We start from the raw sequence: 14,702 nt of genomic DNA, 5'->3' as shown, positions 1-14,702 counted from the left end.
CAAGACTACTTTGCAGTTGGTAATGTTTCCTGTGTTGCCCCCTGTGAATTACAGGATAAAAGGCTACCTCTCTCCATCTGGTTAATGCCCGCTGCTCTTGTGTATAACCTGCTCTTGACAAGGAAGAAAGAACTGTGTCATTGAGCATGATTTGACGTGATTTGAGCAGTGACTGAGTCTGATTTAGTTGGAAGATATGGTATTTGAGGGGGCATTCACTGAGCTTGCCTGCTCATGTAAGATCATTAAACATCTTGCAACTCTGCGTTCATTGCATTGACTTCCATATCTGTCTGTTCCCACTCCCTTCCAAATCTGTGATTGTATGCTGTCTTGACTCCCTCTGGAAAAGGTAGACACTTCTCCTTTCCACCACCAATGTAACATTGGAAAACATCAGTTCCCATCCACTCCTATGTTCACCTGTTCTCTTTTTCAAAAGTCACTTAAAGCTTATAACCCTGATAGTTTATAGTGGGCGGCACAGTGGTTAGCACTGCTGCCTCACAGTGCCAGAGACCCAGGTTCAATTCCCGCCTCTGGAGACTCTCTGTGTGGAGTTTGCACATTCTCCCCGTGTCTGCGTGGGTTTCCTCCAGGTGCTCCGGTTTCCTCCCACAGTCCAAAAATGTGCAGGTTAGGTGAATTGGCCATGCTAAATCTCAGTCCAAGGTTTCTTTAATGTTAGGTGGAGGGAGAGAACCCACACTTTCTGACAGCCTCCAACTGTTCTGAGGGCCGGGTATATTTTGCTCCTACCTCATTCATGAGTTTGCCGCTTTCCTGTGGTTGATGTGCTTATTCAATAACTGCCTCACCTACCCAACTTTGTACGTCATGGAACCCATCCTCACATCGACCATGCCTCTTTACCATGCAGGATCATCCCTGAGGTTGCAATGCCAAGCTTTGTCCCCTGAAGTAAACTGTCTCTCTTGCTGAGAGGAATCTTGTTTCCAGCATTGATGCTCCACCTCGCCCCCCCCCCCCTTCCCCATTGGGGTTCTGGAGAGATCAGATTTAATCTGGTGCAGAGTATTTGCACATTGGTAACTCTCCTGGAGCTGTCCCTGTAGTTGCATGAAGGGTGATTTGACAATCAGGATTGTTTGGTATCAAGTGAAGCTGTGAGCTATTTCTTTAAGTCTGGCTTCAAAGTTTGGACTGCGCTTTACACCAGACCGTTAGATGATGGATAATATGGAGCTGTCCTTGTATGCCAAATGTCATTTAGGCAATATATGAATTCCTTCATGGTAAATGAAGGCCTGTTGGCTGTGACACTTCCTGGAGTCAGATCATTGCAAAAGGTATTCACTGCTTTTCTATCTTTGTCCTCATGTTTGACTAATAAGCCCTGCACACTGATTGGGTGTCCACAATGCCTCAGAAGATTGATCCCATGAAAGAGCCGGCCCAATCAACATGTAACCGAGTCCATGATTTGCCTGGCAGTTCCCATGAATGGGGTGGGGACTGGTTCTGCAGGCAATAATATTTGTCCTTGTTGGCATTCTGCCCACTGTCCCACCAACATAGCTATGTCTGCATCCAATCCTGGCCACCAGACATAACGTCTCACCAATATCTTCATTTTGGACACTTCTGGGTGACCCTTAGTGGAGTTCAGCCAGTATCGGTTAGTGACCTTTGCTCGGGGCAATCACTCTTCCTCCCCATAATAAAATGCCATCCTCTGCAGCGATCTATTCTTGCTGGCTCCTGAAAGATTTCAATTCTGGTTGTGATGACTCATTTGTTTCCCCCATTACCATTTGTTTTTGTTTTGCCAGGACTGGATCTTTTTATGTCTACAGTATGATACTCTCAGTGGTGACTGGAAGGTTTAAAACCAGAACTGACTCTTCTAGTGGCAGCACCACCAGTGATGTGTCTGCGGTGGGAGGCAGTTCAAGACACCCGAATTTGCTACTTTGCCTCCTGGACAATGTTGTAATTTGTAATAGTATGCACGTAGAATGAGAGCCCATCCCTGAATTTGACCTGAAGCTATGGGCCTTGTCTTCTTTGAGTAGCCATAGCAGAGGTTTGTGGTCTGTTTACTATTACAAAGTTACATCCGTAAAACATTCTCTCACCAAAGATGACTGCTCTATGTGGGCATACTTGAGCTCTGAATCAGCCAAAGTCCTGCTGTTGGGCGTTCCTCTCCATTGGGCCATCTGTGAGCCAACACTATCCAATATCATAAGGAGAGACATTGCATGTCACTACCAGATCCTGCTCTTTGGGTGTCACCATCTTAGATGATGATAGCTGCTTCTTCACTTCCCTAAAGACTATGTCTTGGCTGTGAAACCATTCCCAAGACTGACCCTTTATCAATAGCAGATGGAAAGGTGCCAGGATGGAGATCAGTTTACATGTGAACTTTCTGTAATAGTTCACCAGCCCAAGAAAGTAGTAAGCCACAGCATCTTTGGTCATCCTCACTTTATCTTTCAATGGGTGTAACTTGCTCTTGTCGGCTCTGTAGCTCAAGTGGGTCACTTGAGGGTGTCCGGAACACATTTTTCCCTCCTAAGGCATACACCCATTTTGGAGAAACATCTAAGGACTATTTCCAAATTCTCTAAATGCTCTTTATTAGTCTTTCCTATTATTAGCAAAGTCAGAAGTCACACGACACCAGGTTATAATCGAACAGGTTTACTTGAAATCACAAGATTTGGAGAGCTGCTCCTTCAGGTGATTTCAGATAAACCTGTTGGACTATAACCTGGTGTCATGAGACTTCTGACTTTGTCCGATACCGGCGCTGCCACAACATGGCAATTATTTACATTTCATCCAGATAAAGGCCAACCTGCGGTAGACCTTGTAAAATGTTCTCCATCGTCTGCTAAAAATGGCACAGGCTGACTACGCCAAATGGCAGTCGCATATTGTTATGAACCTTTTATGGGTATTAATTGTAACATACCTTTTGGGAATCCTCATCTAACCGCAATTGCACGTACGCATGCTCATATCAGTTTCATGAAGGAAACACCCCCCCCCCCCCCCCCCCCCCCCCCCCCACCCACCCACCCACCCAGTTTTGCATACAATTCCTCTATGCCCAGGATTGGATATTTATCCAGCTGCAAGAAATGGTTTACTAATTAAAATCCCCACAAAGGTAAAACGACCAGTTGGTACAACTGGTGCTGATAATTTTGCAAACTGTACTGGTTTGATGATTCCTTCATTTTCCAGTCTCTTGATTTCTGTTCCTACTTTAACATTGCAAGGCAAATGGCACAGGGCAGGGCAGGCAAAATGGTGGAATTGCTTCCTGGTCAACTGTGGTAGTGCTTATTTTTCCCCAGCACCCATGCTGTGTGTGTGCAGGTGTGAGACACAGTGAAAGACACATGGTGCACGAATCTTTATTCAAATTTCCACCACCAGGAAGAAAGGAAACACTCAAATGGCCTGTGACAAGCAGTGCCCTTCACATCAAAGGGCAGTGCTGTGTGATCAAACAGTGTTGGGGAGGGCAGGAAATAAATCAAAATAGAGTTAGAGGGGGAAATAATGCACTCCACTCCCTGTGGCACCCATTTCTCCCTGAACAACTCCAGGGTATTGGTGGACACCGTGTGCTCCTTTTCCAGACACACCCGGGCTCTAACGTAGACACTCCTGTCTATTTTTCTTTTTTGTGAACAGAACCTCTGACTGTCCTGTTTATTTATTTTCTTTTCTTTTTTTTTCTTTTTTCCCCAGCACCCATGTTGTGTGTGTGCAGGTGAGAGACACAGTGAAAGGCACAAGGTGCACGAATGTTTATTCAAATTTCCACCAGCAGGAAGAAAGAAAACACCCGAGTGGCCAGTGACAAGCAGTGCCCTTCACATCAAAGGGCAATGCATCGTGATCAAACAGTGAAGGGGAGGGCAGGGATTAAATCAAAATAGAGTTGGAGGGGGAAATAATGCACTCCACTCCCTGCGGAGCCCACCTCTCCCAGAACAACTCCAGGATGTTGGTGGACACTGCGTGCTCTTTCCCCAGAGACACCCAGGCTCTAACGTAACCACGGAAGAGGGGCAGGCAGTCGGCCCTAGCGATCCAGGGTGTCTTTTTTTTTCTTTTAAACCCCCACACTACTGCCTAACTGCGGTAGTGCTTATTCTTACCAGTACCCATGTTGTGTGTGTGCAGGTGTGAGACACAGTGAGAGACACAAGATGTACGAATCTTTATTCAATTTCCACCACCAGGAAGAACGGAAAAACCCAAGTGGCTAGTGACAAGCAGTGCCCTTCACAAAGGGCAATGCTGTGTGACCAAAGAGTGAAGGGGAGGGCAGGGATTAAATCAAAATAGAGTTGGAGGGGGAGATAATGCACTCCATTCCCTGTGGCACCCACCTCTTCCTGAATAACTCCAGGGTGTTGGTGGAGACTGCGTGCTCCATCTCCAAGGATACCTGGGCTCTAACATCCACTGCTGTCTATTTATTTTTCTTTTTTGTTTTGTTTTAACCTCCACACTACTGCCTAACTGCGGTAGTGCTTATTTTTTCCCCAGCACCCATGTGTGTGTGCAGGTGTGAGACGCAAGGTGTATGAATCTTTATTCAATTTCCACCACCAGGAAGAAAGGAAACACCTGAGTGGCCAGTGACAAGCAGTGCCCTTTACATCAAAGGGCAATGCTGTGTGATCAAACAGTGAAGGGGAGGGCAGGGATTAAATCAAGATAGAATTGGAGGGGGAAATAATGCACTCCACTCCCTGCGGCACCCACTTCTCCCTGAACAACTCCAGGGTGTTGGTGAAGACCGCGTGCTCCTTCTCCAAGGACACCGGGACTCTAACGTAACCGCGGAAGATGGACAGGCAGTCAGCCCTAACGATCCAGGGTGTCTATCCTTTTTTTTCTTACAGAACTTCTGACACTCCTGGTTTTTTTATTATTAAACCCCCACACTACTGCCTAACCGTGGTAGTGCTTATATTTCTCCACCACACCCATGTTGTGTGTGTGCAAGTGTGAGACACAGTGAAAGACACAAGGTGCACGAATCTTTATTCAAATTTCCACCAGCAGGAAGAAAGGAAACACCCGAGTGGCAGTGACAAGCAGTGCCCTTCACATCAAAAGGACGATGCTGTGTGATCAAACAGTGAAGGGGAGGGCAGGGATTAAATCTAAATAGAGTTGGAGGGGGAAATAATGCACTCCACTCCCTGCTGCACCCACCTCTCCCTGAACAACTCCAGGGTGTTGGTGGACACCGCATGCTCCTTCTCCAAGGACACCCGAACTCTCAGGGTGTCTATATCTGTCAGTCAGGGGTCCCTGACTGCACCATGTTAACAGCGCCAATCAGGGAATTTATAATCACTAGATTCAGCACCTATGCAGCAACAATATACATCCTTTTTAGAATTCTCGGCTAGTTTCAAATAATGTCAGTGACTTACCAGTTTTGACCATCTGCTAATGCATGCAACTAATCAACAGGATTTTTTGCCTGGATTGCAAACATAACACAAAATGAGGAGGCCATATCAAGGTGCTGTAACAAATCATGCAGTATGATTCTCTGGCCTATTCAAGGGCATTTGCCAAATTAATTCCCTGCTATCTTGTGAAGCTTTTTCTGAATTCAGCCTCAATAATTAAAGTAGGAATCTCTGGATATCATAAAGCACATCGTGCCAAAGGCAAATAGTTTTATTTTGTTGAACAGCCCGAATAAAAGGATATCAGTGTTAGAACATGGGTAATACGAGGTAGAATCATAGTACACTGCTTCAACAAACCCAAACTCAAATTTGCACCAATGTCCCAGCTCCAGACAATATCCTGACAATTTCTGCAGAAGTCCTGTTAATGATTTCTCTAATTCTAATTCTCTAATTAAATAGTTTAGTTGGCAGTTTTCTCCTAACTTGTATTTGGTTTATTCAGTATCAAAAACTGGAGTGCCGAAAATAAGTAACAACAGGGTGACAATATGTTCCATTGCAAAAGTCTTGAAATCATTTTGATTATTTATTTTCAAAATACTTTCTCAGCTAGCATGTTTGGATTAACATTTTATAAAACTTAAGTGAAACAGACAGTGCTATGAATGCATCTTAATTTGAACTTTTACACAGGAAAACATGGCAAACAAAGCACACATTCATTAAAAAAAAAATAATGAGCTTGAAATTTTCTTTTTTTCTTCTTTCATGGGATAGTGGGGATTGCTGGCAAAGGTCAGCATTTGTAGCCCATCCCAAACTGTCCTTGAACTAATTGGCTTGCTAAATAATTTTAAAAGGCAGTATTGTGAGTTTGGAATCAAGTGCAGGCAGGACCAAGCAAAGGGCATTAGTGAATCAGATGGGTGTTTTTTTAAAAAAAAACAATCAATGGTAGTTCTCATGGATACCAAGACTAGCTTTATAATCCAGGTTTATTGATAGCATTTAAATTTCACTAGCTGCCACGGTGGGGATTTCAACTCCTGTCTGCTGGGCATTGGCTTGGTCCTTTTGGATTACAAATTTAGTCACATAACAACTCTTCCACCATCTCCCAAAATCCCTCAAATAGCATTAAACGAATTAACCCCTGCATTTGGAAAAAAATGAACACTCAGATTCTAACTATTAGAACAATCGGATAACGAGGAACAGAATATATACAGAAAAGACATTAGAAATAAACATAAGTGATATTATTCTAAGATGCAACATTATTTCCATAAGTCACCTCAAAGATGAAAAAGGAAGAAAGAATGATGCTTAATTCAAGTCAAAATACAAATTTTCTGCATCTTTAATTTATCATATCAAATACTAATGTATTTACCAACACTATATTCAATTATTTAAACATTGTCTTGCTACTTTCCAAATGATGTGTTAATGTAGGCTGAGCAGTTGAATTGTTGTAAATTTAGAATACAAAAACATTGCGTCAAATGATATGAATTCATAGGACCCTCAAATTGTCGTCAAGAGGCTAAGTTTATGGCATTTTGCACAGATGGTTAGAAGGCATAATTTTCATTCTTAGGTACAGATAGTCTTTAAGGGTGGAAGGTAAAAAGCATTGTTTCTTTGAAATTTTAATTCAACCAGACATTGTGAAATGTAAATTTTATGCTACAGTGCAACTCTCTCTTTAAAAGACCTATGGCTCAAACTCTACAATACAGATTGCCATCAGCACTTGTGGATATTTTGTCTTTTGTAATTCTGGTCTTGGTAGAGTAACATTGATCATAAAACTCAATGCAGATCTTTTCATCATAATTTATCTCCAACAGCATGTAATTTGAATATAGTATGTTTTAATGGTTACGTTTGCATTATACATAAAACGATAGCTGTCTTTTGAATGCACAATTGGAGTTTTTTCTGTCTGTCACTGCAATTCTTATTATGTATTATTTATAAAGATTTTTAACTTTTATATGTCAACTTTGAGCTATATCTTCCTGTAACTACAGTCTGTGCTATCTTCTTTAATTCACAGAGAGCATATTTTATTATGAAGATGAATTTCTACAATGAAATGGCTGTCAGGGTAAATAAATCTCCCTCATTATTCAACAAATGATGGCATCAAAATGTGCTCTAAATATGCTTTTATGCTATATTTGCTAATCTAAATCAGAAGCAAAGTGAGTATCCATTTGGAAAAGTGCCAACTTCTTTCTTTTAATATAGTTCAGACAAAGGAATTCAATTTATAATATAAATTGTTCTTAGAAGTATATTTCTATATAGCAAGATGGTTTATAAATGTAACAGAATTTAACAAAGTGTATGGTTGAGTTTTAATAATGTACTGGTATATGTTAATTATTGATGCATTTCTTTGTCACCATTATGCCATCTTGTGGGTGCCAAAAACAGTAGATATTGGTTTGCATTTTGCAATTTTAGGAAAATATATACCGTTTATTGCTGGCAAAAGGGGTTAGACTAGTTTAGGATATCTGGTTGATGCGGACAACTTGGACTGAAGGATCTGTTTCCGTGCTGTATAACTCTGATTCTATTATTATTAGACCACTTACAGCATTATCATCATGTGCATCAGGAGATAAAACCAGATTGACGTGAACATTAGTATTTACTCTGAAATATGGCACTACTGAGACTTGTCAGAAAAATATTAAATGAGTTTCAAAAAATCAGCTCGGATACAGTAATTGGTGTCTAAAGTGAAATGCAATACTTGGGAATCTTGATTATGAAACAACATATTAGCATCCTAACATAGTATACAGTATAGCTGAATGTTAAAATGCCGGTTTTGACTCTCATTTCCTAATTTAGTGAGGCTTTGGTGTAACCTGAAATGACTGGGTTTAAGCATAGATAATAGTTAAAACCAGGACAGAAGGTAAGTTAGAAATGAAGTCATTTTGTCTAACAAGTGGAGTTTAACTGAAGAGTATAATTGGTGGAAGCTTGGAAATCATTTGCTTTCCTTTTGGTTGTACGAGCAGAATGTGGTCAAAAAAATAACAGATTTTAAGATGAAAGGTAATAAGCAATCATCTTCAATTCAATTGTTTAATGTAGTTATGCATGCATGAAACAATTATAGTAATTTACACAAAACTTGTTCAAATGAACATAGTAACGAACTTTGCATTTTTAAAGATTATGACAAAGTGCCAGTGAAGCAGCTCAAAAGCTAATCTTTGTATGTGAACTTTGGACTTAAATTTGAACACAGCACATACACCTTGTTAAGAATCCAAAGGCTAATCTTTTCAGTGTTTTAATAAGATATATGTGCTGTGTGTTCACATTTGTGTCCAAAATTCAGAAGCAAAATACATTCATTGATTTGATCTTCAATAAAGTCTTTTATCTCCTGATGCACATGATGAATCATACTGATTCAAGGCCTATCTGGCTTTTCTGGGTCAGGATGCTTTGTCAGCTGCTACCTGTGTAGCATTTGCCAAGGCTATGGGTTCGTGCAGGTATGTCCTCTCCATGCACCTACATGTGTTAATTTTATACTATCCTGATGTAACATCATCCAATATGCTGATATAATGCCAGGATCCCAAATCTGTAGAATGTAGGTTTTGACAATGCCTATGATATCCATTCTTTGAAAACAGAAGTATGATGAGAATGGTGGGCATAGCAACAGAATTGCTTGAAGGAGCAAGCATCCTGGTTGGAGATAAGGTAATGTTTGGACCTTTTCCCACATGTTGTGTCTGAAAATACTCGAAGTCTTTTAAAAATGTTTTGTTGAGTTCTTGAATTTGCCAGTGTTTGGCCACACCCCCACAAGGATGGCAGTGGAGTAAATGATCAGTCCAAAGAGAAATTACAGCAGGTTTAGGGGCAGCTTTGCCACTGCCTCTGGGGTCTACAGGATGATAGGGAAAGGGAGTAAAGTTTCTGGAAAGGATTAGTTCTATTTCAGGTCTTCGGCTAAGTCTGATTATGAGATCCCAGTACCATTTAAAAAGAATGGCATTGCATACACTGTCCATTAATACCAGCATGAAACAGCCTAACAAGCAGACCTTAGAAACTCTGTGAAGGCATTATTTTCCTCAGGGACATTTTTCTAAATTGGTTTTGAAATAGGAGGAGGATGAATGTTCTTCCTAAACTTTCAAAACCTTCAGGCCTACTGCTAACCTTTCAATAGCTGTCTCCAAATGTCTTCCATCTTCTTTTGGGCTTGACATTACTAGCATGGTTTCAAAGGTGAATTGAAGGATACCCCTCCTTCCCCGGTGCTGAGCTGTCAGTAATTTCGTTCCTTTCTGGGTGAAACTTAAAAATTGCCCCCGTGTGGTTTACCTGAAATATGTGAATTGCTGTCATGTAAAAACTGATAAAGAAATTAATATTGTTCAACAAAATCAGTTGGGAACATATGCCATGAAACATGAAGTGTCATTTTCTATAGATTATAGAAATTATTGTTTATGTGCAGAGCATTCTGGGGAGCTTTAATGTGATTGTCTTGCAAGCAGCAACAAAGTTTCAAGGTAAACCAGAGTTAGCCACTACTTTGTCATCGATGGAACATTTTGCCTATACAACAATACAAGAATAGTTGTTGAAGTCAAAAATCAAATTAGAAGTTTGCCCCCTAAGTATAACAACGCAAGAGTTTGAGAATAGGATGAACAGCTTGGCCTTCAGTTTAATTTGGAATTTCTTTAATGTTAAGAGAAAGAAATTGTAAATAGTGGTTAGTTAATTATACTCTTATACTTGAAGAAATAAAATTGTTAATTTTTACTTTATATAGTTCTTGGCCACTCAAGTTTTTACACATTACTGCACAGGATAAATCGTCTCTGTGTTGCTGGTGTTAAATTAAGCAGGCGAGTTTACCCCGTGTTCGTAACACTGTGTGAAAAATATTTTACTTGATCTTGGCTGTGCCATGAAATATTTGATGTATATGTTGTTTTAAGAAGGATGGAGGGAAAGATGATAATGCTAAATGGGAAAACTCATCCTTCAGATCACTCATCATATAAACATATGTTAAGCATGGATAAGCCTGTGGATTTCTGCTGTTCTGTCTAATGCAAGAAAGTGTAACATCGTGATAAATACTCGGCAGAAATTGTTTGAGACAAACTGATAATGGAGACAAAGTTCTTTCCAAGTTCCTGCAATCTCCTGCCAAGACACTGGCAGATTCTAAGTTCCTTTGTAAAGGGTGAAATTTCCAGTAGATGAACTTTGCCTGACCAGTGGATTCTAGGCTAGGAAAATTGTAGTGGATATTGGTCACTTGTGTTTGAAGGTTCGTGAAGTAGAACCACAATGGATTTTCCTATCTGTGTTAAGAATCTAGTACCTTCCTATTGTATGCACATGAGGTGCCCTGAACACACAGTGATGGTCCAATGATGGTTCAATGTTAGCAGCAATCCTTGTGTAACTGCAAAACTTGCATCTTGAGAGTCAATATTTGACCCTCAATACCCTTTTAATTCTGTTGGTGTTTTGCATATTGACTCAGCAACATTTTGTAACTCAATTTTTATTTCTACAATTTGAAATACCAGTTTCATAGATTAAATGTCATTACAGTTGTAAGGCATTGAGTTGGTTGGTTTTAGACTGACATTACTTAATGAACAATCTGCATAATTGATTGGATGATTCAAAAGGTCACTTACAGCTGACCTTTTGAATTGGATATGCTTTGCTGTTGAGATGATGTTATCTGCTGAGTACACATTTGCTTCCATTGAAATTTTCCAACAAGTATTAATCAATGACAATAGTTTTGGCATACAAATAACAGCTCAAAACTAAATATCAATATGTGCCTCGAGTATTTTTGGAACAAGTTGAAGTTTCAAACATCTGTGTTTGAAATAATTAAAAAAGCCTTTCTAATTAATTATATTTCATTTACAACTGTTATAATCCAGAAAAAGACTCTTCTACCCCAGAAGCTGTTACAATCCAGTTAGGAACTAGTAATTTTAGTTGTATTAATATTTGATTAATTTCTATGATTTCACATTGCACTGAGAACAAAGCCTTAAGGTTCACAGTTCTAAATGAACAAAAATTTTATCATTCAAGAGTTGTCAAAGCAAATAGTCAGCATTCATATCTCAGACTCTTAACATATAGGACCAGCGCAAGGTTAGCATAAATGCACAGGTCATGTGTAATCAACTGCACATTAAATGAAAGTTCCTGGACTTTGTTGAGCCTGAAATCCTTTTTGCACTCAGTATGTACTGATCCTGGACTTTCCTCAACCTCAACTCTCAAGCATTACAGACTATCATTTGCTGCTTAATTTTTAAGGAACAGCTCTGTATGTATTTCTGGTGAGCCCCAACTGCATGGAGTTGGCTTTATAAACTTTGCATTATTTTAATTGAATTCATTTAAATTCCACCAGCTGGCTTGCTGGAATTTGTACCCATGACCCCAAAGCATTAACGGGATTATTAGACCAGTGAAATTACCACTATGCCATAATCATGTGGTACTTCAGCTATTTTATCTCTCTCGTTTCACTCTCATCGTCTTGGCTCTTCCCTTTTTTGAAATTGTTTTTACCCTTCCTAATAGCCAGGTAGAATTCATAACACATCAAGGTTTTGAGCAGGAAGTTATTTTATAAATTATCTCATACCTGATTTGTCATCTGCAACAACTATATCTCTATAGTGGTTTTTAATATAATGAAATTTCCCAAGTTGCTTCACTGAAACATTATAATGTGTTTCAAAATGTCTCAGTGAGCCATGTAAGAAAAATTGGGTCAAATAACCAAAAGTTTGGTCCAAGAGGAATGTTTTAAGCAGTGCCTTAGATAAGGAAAGTGAGATGTCGGGAGGCTTTTTCAGAGCTTAGGCACCAGACACCACTGGTGGAAAGATTCATTCTGACCTTCTGCGCCTGCCTGATTTTCGAGTGCAAATATCTCTGAAGACCAAAGACTATTACAGAGGTGTGAGGCTTTGGGTAAATGTTTAAATGAAGCTGAGAATTTTAAAATTACAATGTCACTTGACCAGTAGCCAATGTAGGTCAGCAGGAACAGTGGTGACAGAGGAACAGGACTTTCATATTAATGTCATTTGCAGCAAAATTTTGATGTTCTCAAGTTTATGGAGAATAGCATATAGAGGATAGCTAGTAATGTTTTGAAATAGTCAAGTCTAGAGATGGCAAAAGCATGAAAAGATTTCAACATCAGATGAGCTGAGTTGTGGTTAAAGTGAGACAATATTTCATAGGTGGAAACTGAAGATCTTGATGAAGGCAAGAATGAGTTCCGAACTTTCAATCCAAATGTGACAAAGGTTACAAACAGACTGGCTTTAATTCAAGTAATTGATAGGGAGGAGGCAGGAATCATTACCTAAGGAGTGGATTTTGAAGTGGAGGCAGGAAAACAATGACTTCAATCTTTCTAAAATTTAATTGGAGAAAATTTCTGCTCATCCAGCAGTGGAAAACATAATTGAAAAGTCAATGAAATACCACTATACCTCTAGATTCAAGCTGTAATTTATTGAACAACAATAGAACAACAAGAAAGTAACAGTAATTAAGAATTAGCTCAATAATAGTAGTCTAGCCTCTGTCAGAAGCACAAGGTTCAAATTTTCATTTTATATCTTCAACACATGTTCTAGTTTAAAGAAAAATATTCTCCAATCAACCTATTCAGAAATGTTGTCATACACCTCTGAAATGGGTGGGATTTGAACCTCAGCTTCTTGATGCTTAGTTGTGGTAGTGAGAGAACACTGCATTGTTGTTGGTAAAGTTATCATAACCAGTTCAGTTGGCTAGATGGCTGGTTTCCAATGCAGTGACATCAACAATGAAGGATCAACTCCTGCACTGGCAAGGTTAAACGTAGAAGAGCAAGAGCAGTCATTTGAGCTTACTCATGGCTGATCATCTGATTCAATAGATTGTCCTTTGATTCCTTTAGTCCCAACTGCAATACGCAACTTTCTCTTGAAATCATACAATTCTTTGTCCACAACTACTTACTGTGGTCACGAATTCCACAGACTCACCTTTATCTGGATGAAGAAATTTCTCCTCATCTCAGTCCTAAATAACTTACCCAGTCTGTGATCCCTGGTTCTGGACTCCCCAACCGTTGGGAATATATCCTTCTTACTATACCATTGCTAGTATTGCTCGAATCTTCTAGGTTTGCATGAAATCTTCCCACCCCTCCGCAACTCCCCCTGCCTGACACTACCCTCCCCCCACCCCCGCCCCCATTCTTCTGAACTCCAGCAAAAACTAATCCTAAACCTTAGCTGCAATAATTGCATTCCCTCTATAACAACAATAGCAATAGACATGAAGCTCCCACCTTCTCAACTTCATCCTTCGCCTAAGGCTTGGTGACCCTCAAGTTAAACTCACCACCAGTCATCTTCTCGAATGACAGTGGCCCTAGGATACTCTGGGACAATAGAAATTGCATTGTATTTATTCCATCCTTGCATCCAGCAACAGGTGCAAAGATGTTAAATGCATTAAGATTGAGACCATCCCCTCAGCTATCTCCATCTCTTACTTCCCTGTCTCTATCCTACCTCTTCGTCAAATCCCTCGTACTGAAGCACTGAACTCTCAATTTCTATTGTATCTCCAATTTCTCCACATGCCTTCTCTGAGCTCACCTTGTCTATGAGATCCACCTTGAACCTGCAGAGAACCTAACATCCTTTCCTGACACTATACTACCTGATATAAGCTCCAAGATCTCCATATCTCGTTTCCTTTTATTGGACTTGTATCTATCCCACAGTGCTAAAATGCTGTTGTCAGTGTCACAAAGGACACTCTTTATGATTTATGACAAATATACCCTATCCCTTCTCAGCTTTCTTTGACCTATGTGCAGCCTTTGATGAAGTTAACTACACCAACCTTGTCCAAAACCTCTCCACTGTCATCCAGATGTGAGAGTTTACACTGGGGCTCACTTCTGGGACTTACCTCCCCATTACAGCCTCTGGTCCAGGATTTGCCTTCTGTTATGACCTCCGGTCTGGGACTTGCCTCCAGGATTTACCTCCCCATTGTAGCCTCCAGTCCAGAGCTCACCTCCCGGCCTCCAGTCTGGGACCCACCTCCCCATTACTGCCTCCAGTCCGGGACTCAACTCCTGGACTTCAGGTAAGTTTAAAAAGTTAAAAGTTTCAATTAAAAACTCAGAAAAGAGGAGGAAAAAGA

The 14,702-nt window shown here is 40.1% G+C and overlaps 1 protein-coding gene across 3 annotated transcripts in view; it reads left to right on the top strand.

The window, feature by feature from the left end:
* Positions 1–14,702, top strand: part of spata17 (spermatogenesis associated 17) — a 346,047-nt gene that overhangs the window by 21,699 nt on the left and 309,646 nt on the right. For all 3 annotated transcript variants that reach the window (XM_043695798.2, XM_087991318.1, XM_087991319.1), the window contains exon 4: positions 7,489–7,539. In XM_043695798.2, the coding sequence (XP_043551733.2) occupies positions 7,489–7,539 (51 nt within the window). The remainder of the gene's footprint in view (positions 1–7,488; positions 7,540–14,702) is intronic.

This window comes from Chiloscyllium plagiosum, unplaced genomic scaffold (genome assembly GCF_037043375.1).
Source record: "Chiloscyllium plagiosum isolate Xiang-an unplaced genomic scaffold, Cpla_swu_hap1 HiC_scaffold_10, whole genome shotgun sequence".
Classification (NCBI taxonomy): Eukaryota; Metazoa; Chordata; class Chondrichthyes; order Orectolobiformes; family Hemiscylliidae; genus Chiloscyllium; species Chiloscyllium plagiosum.
Note: the sequence above shows the minus strand (reverse complement) of the source record. Positions and strands in the feature narration are given on the sequence as shown.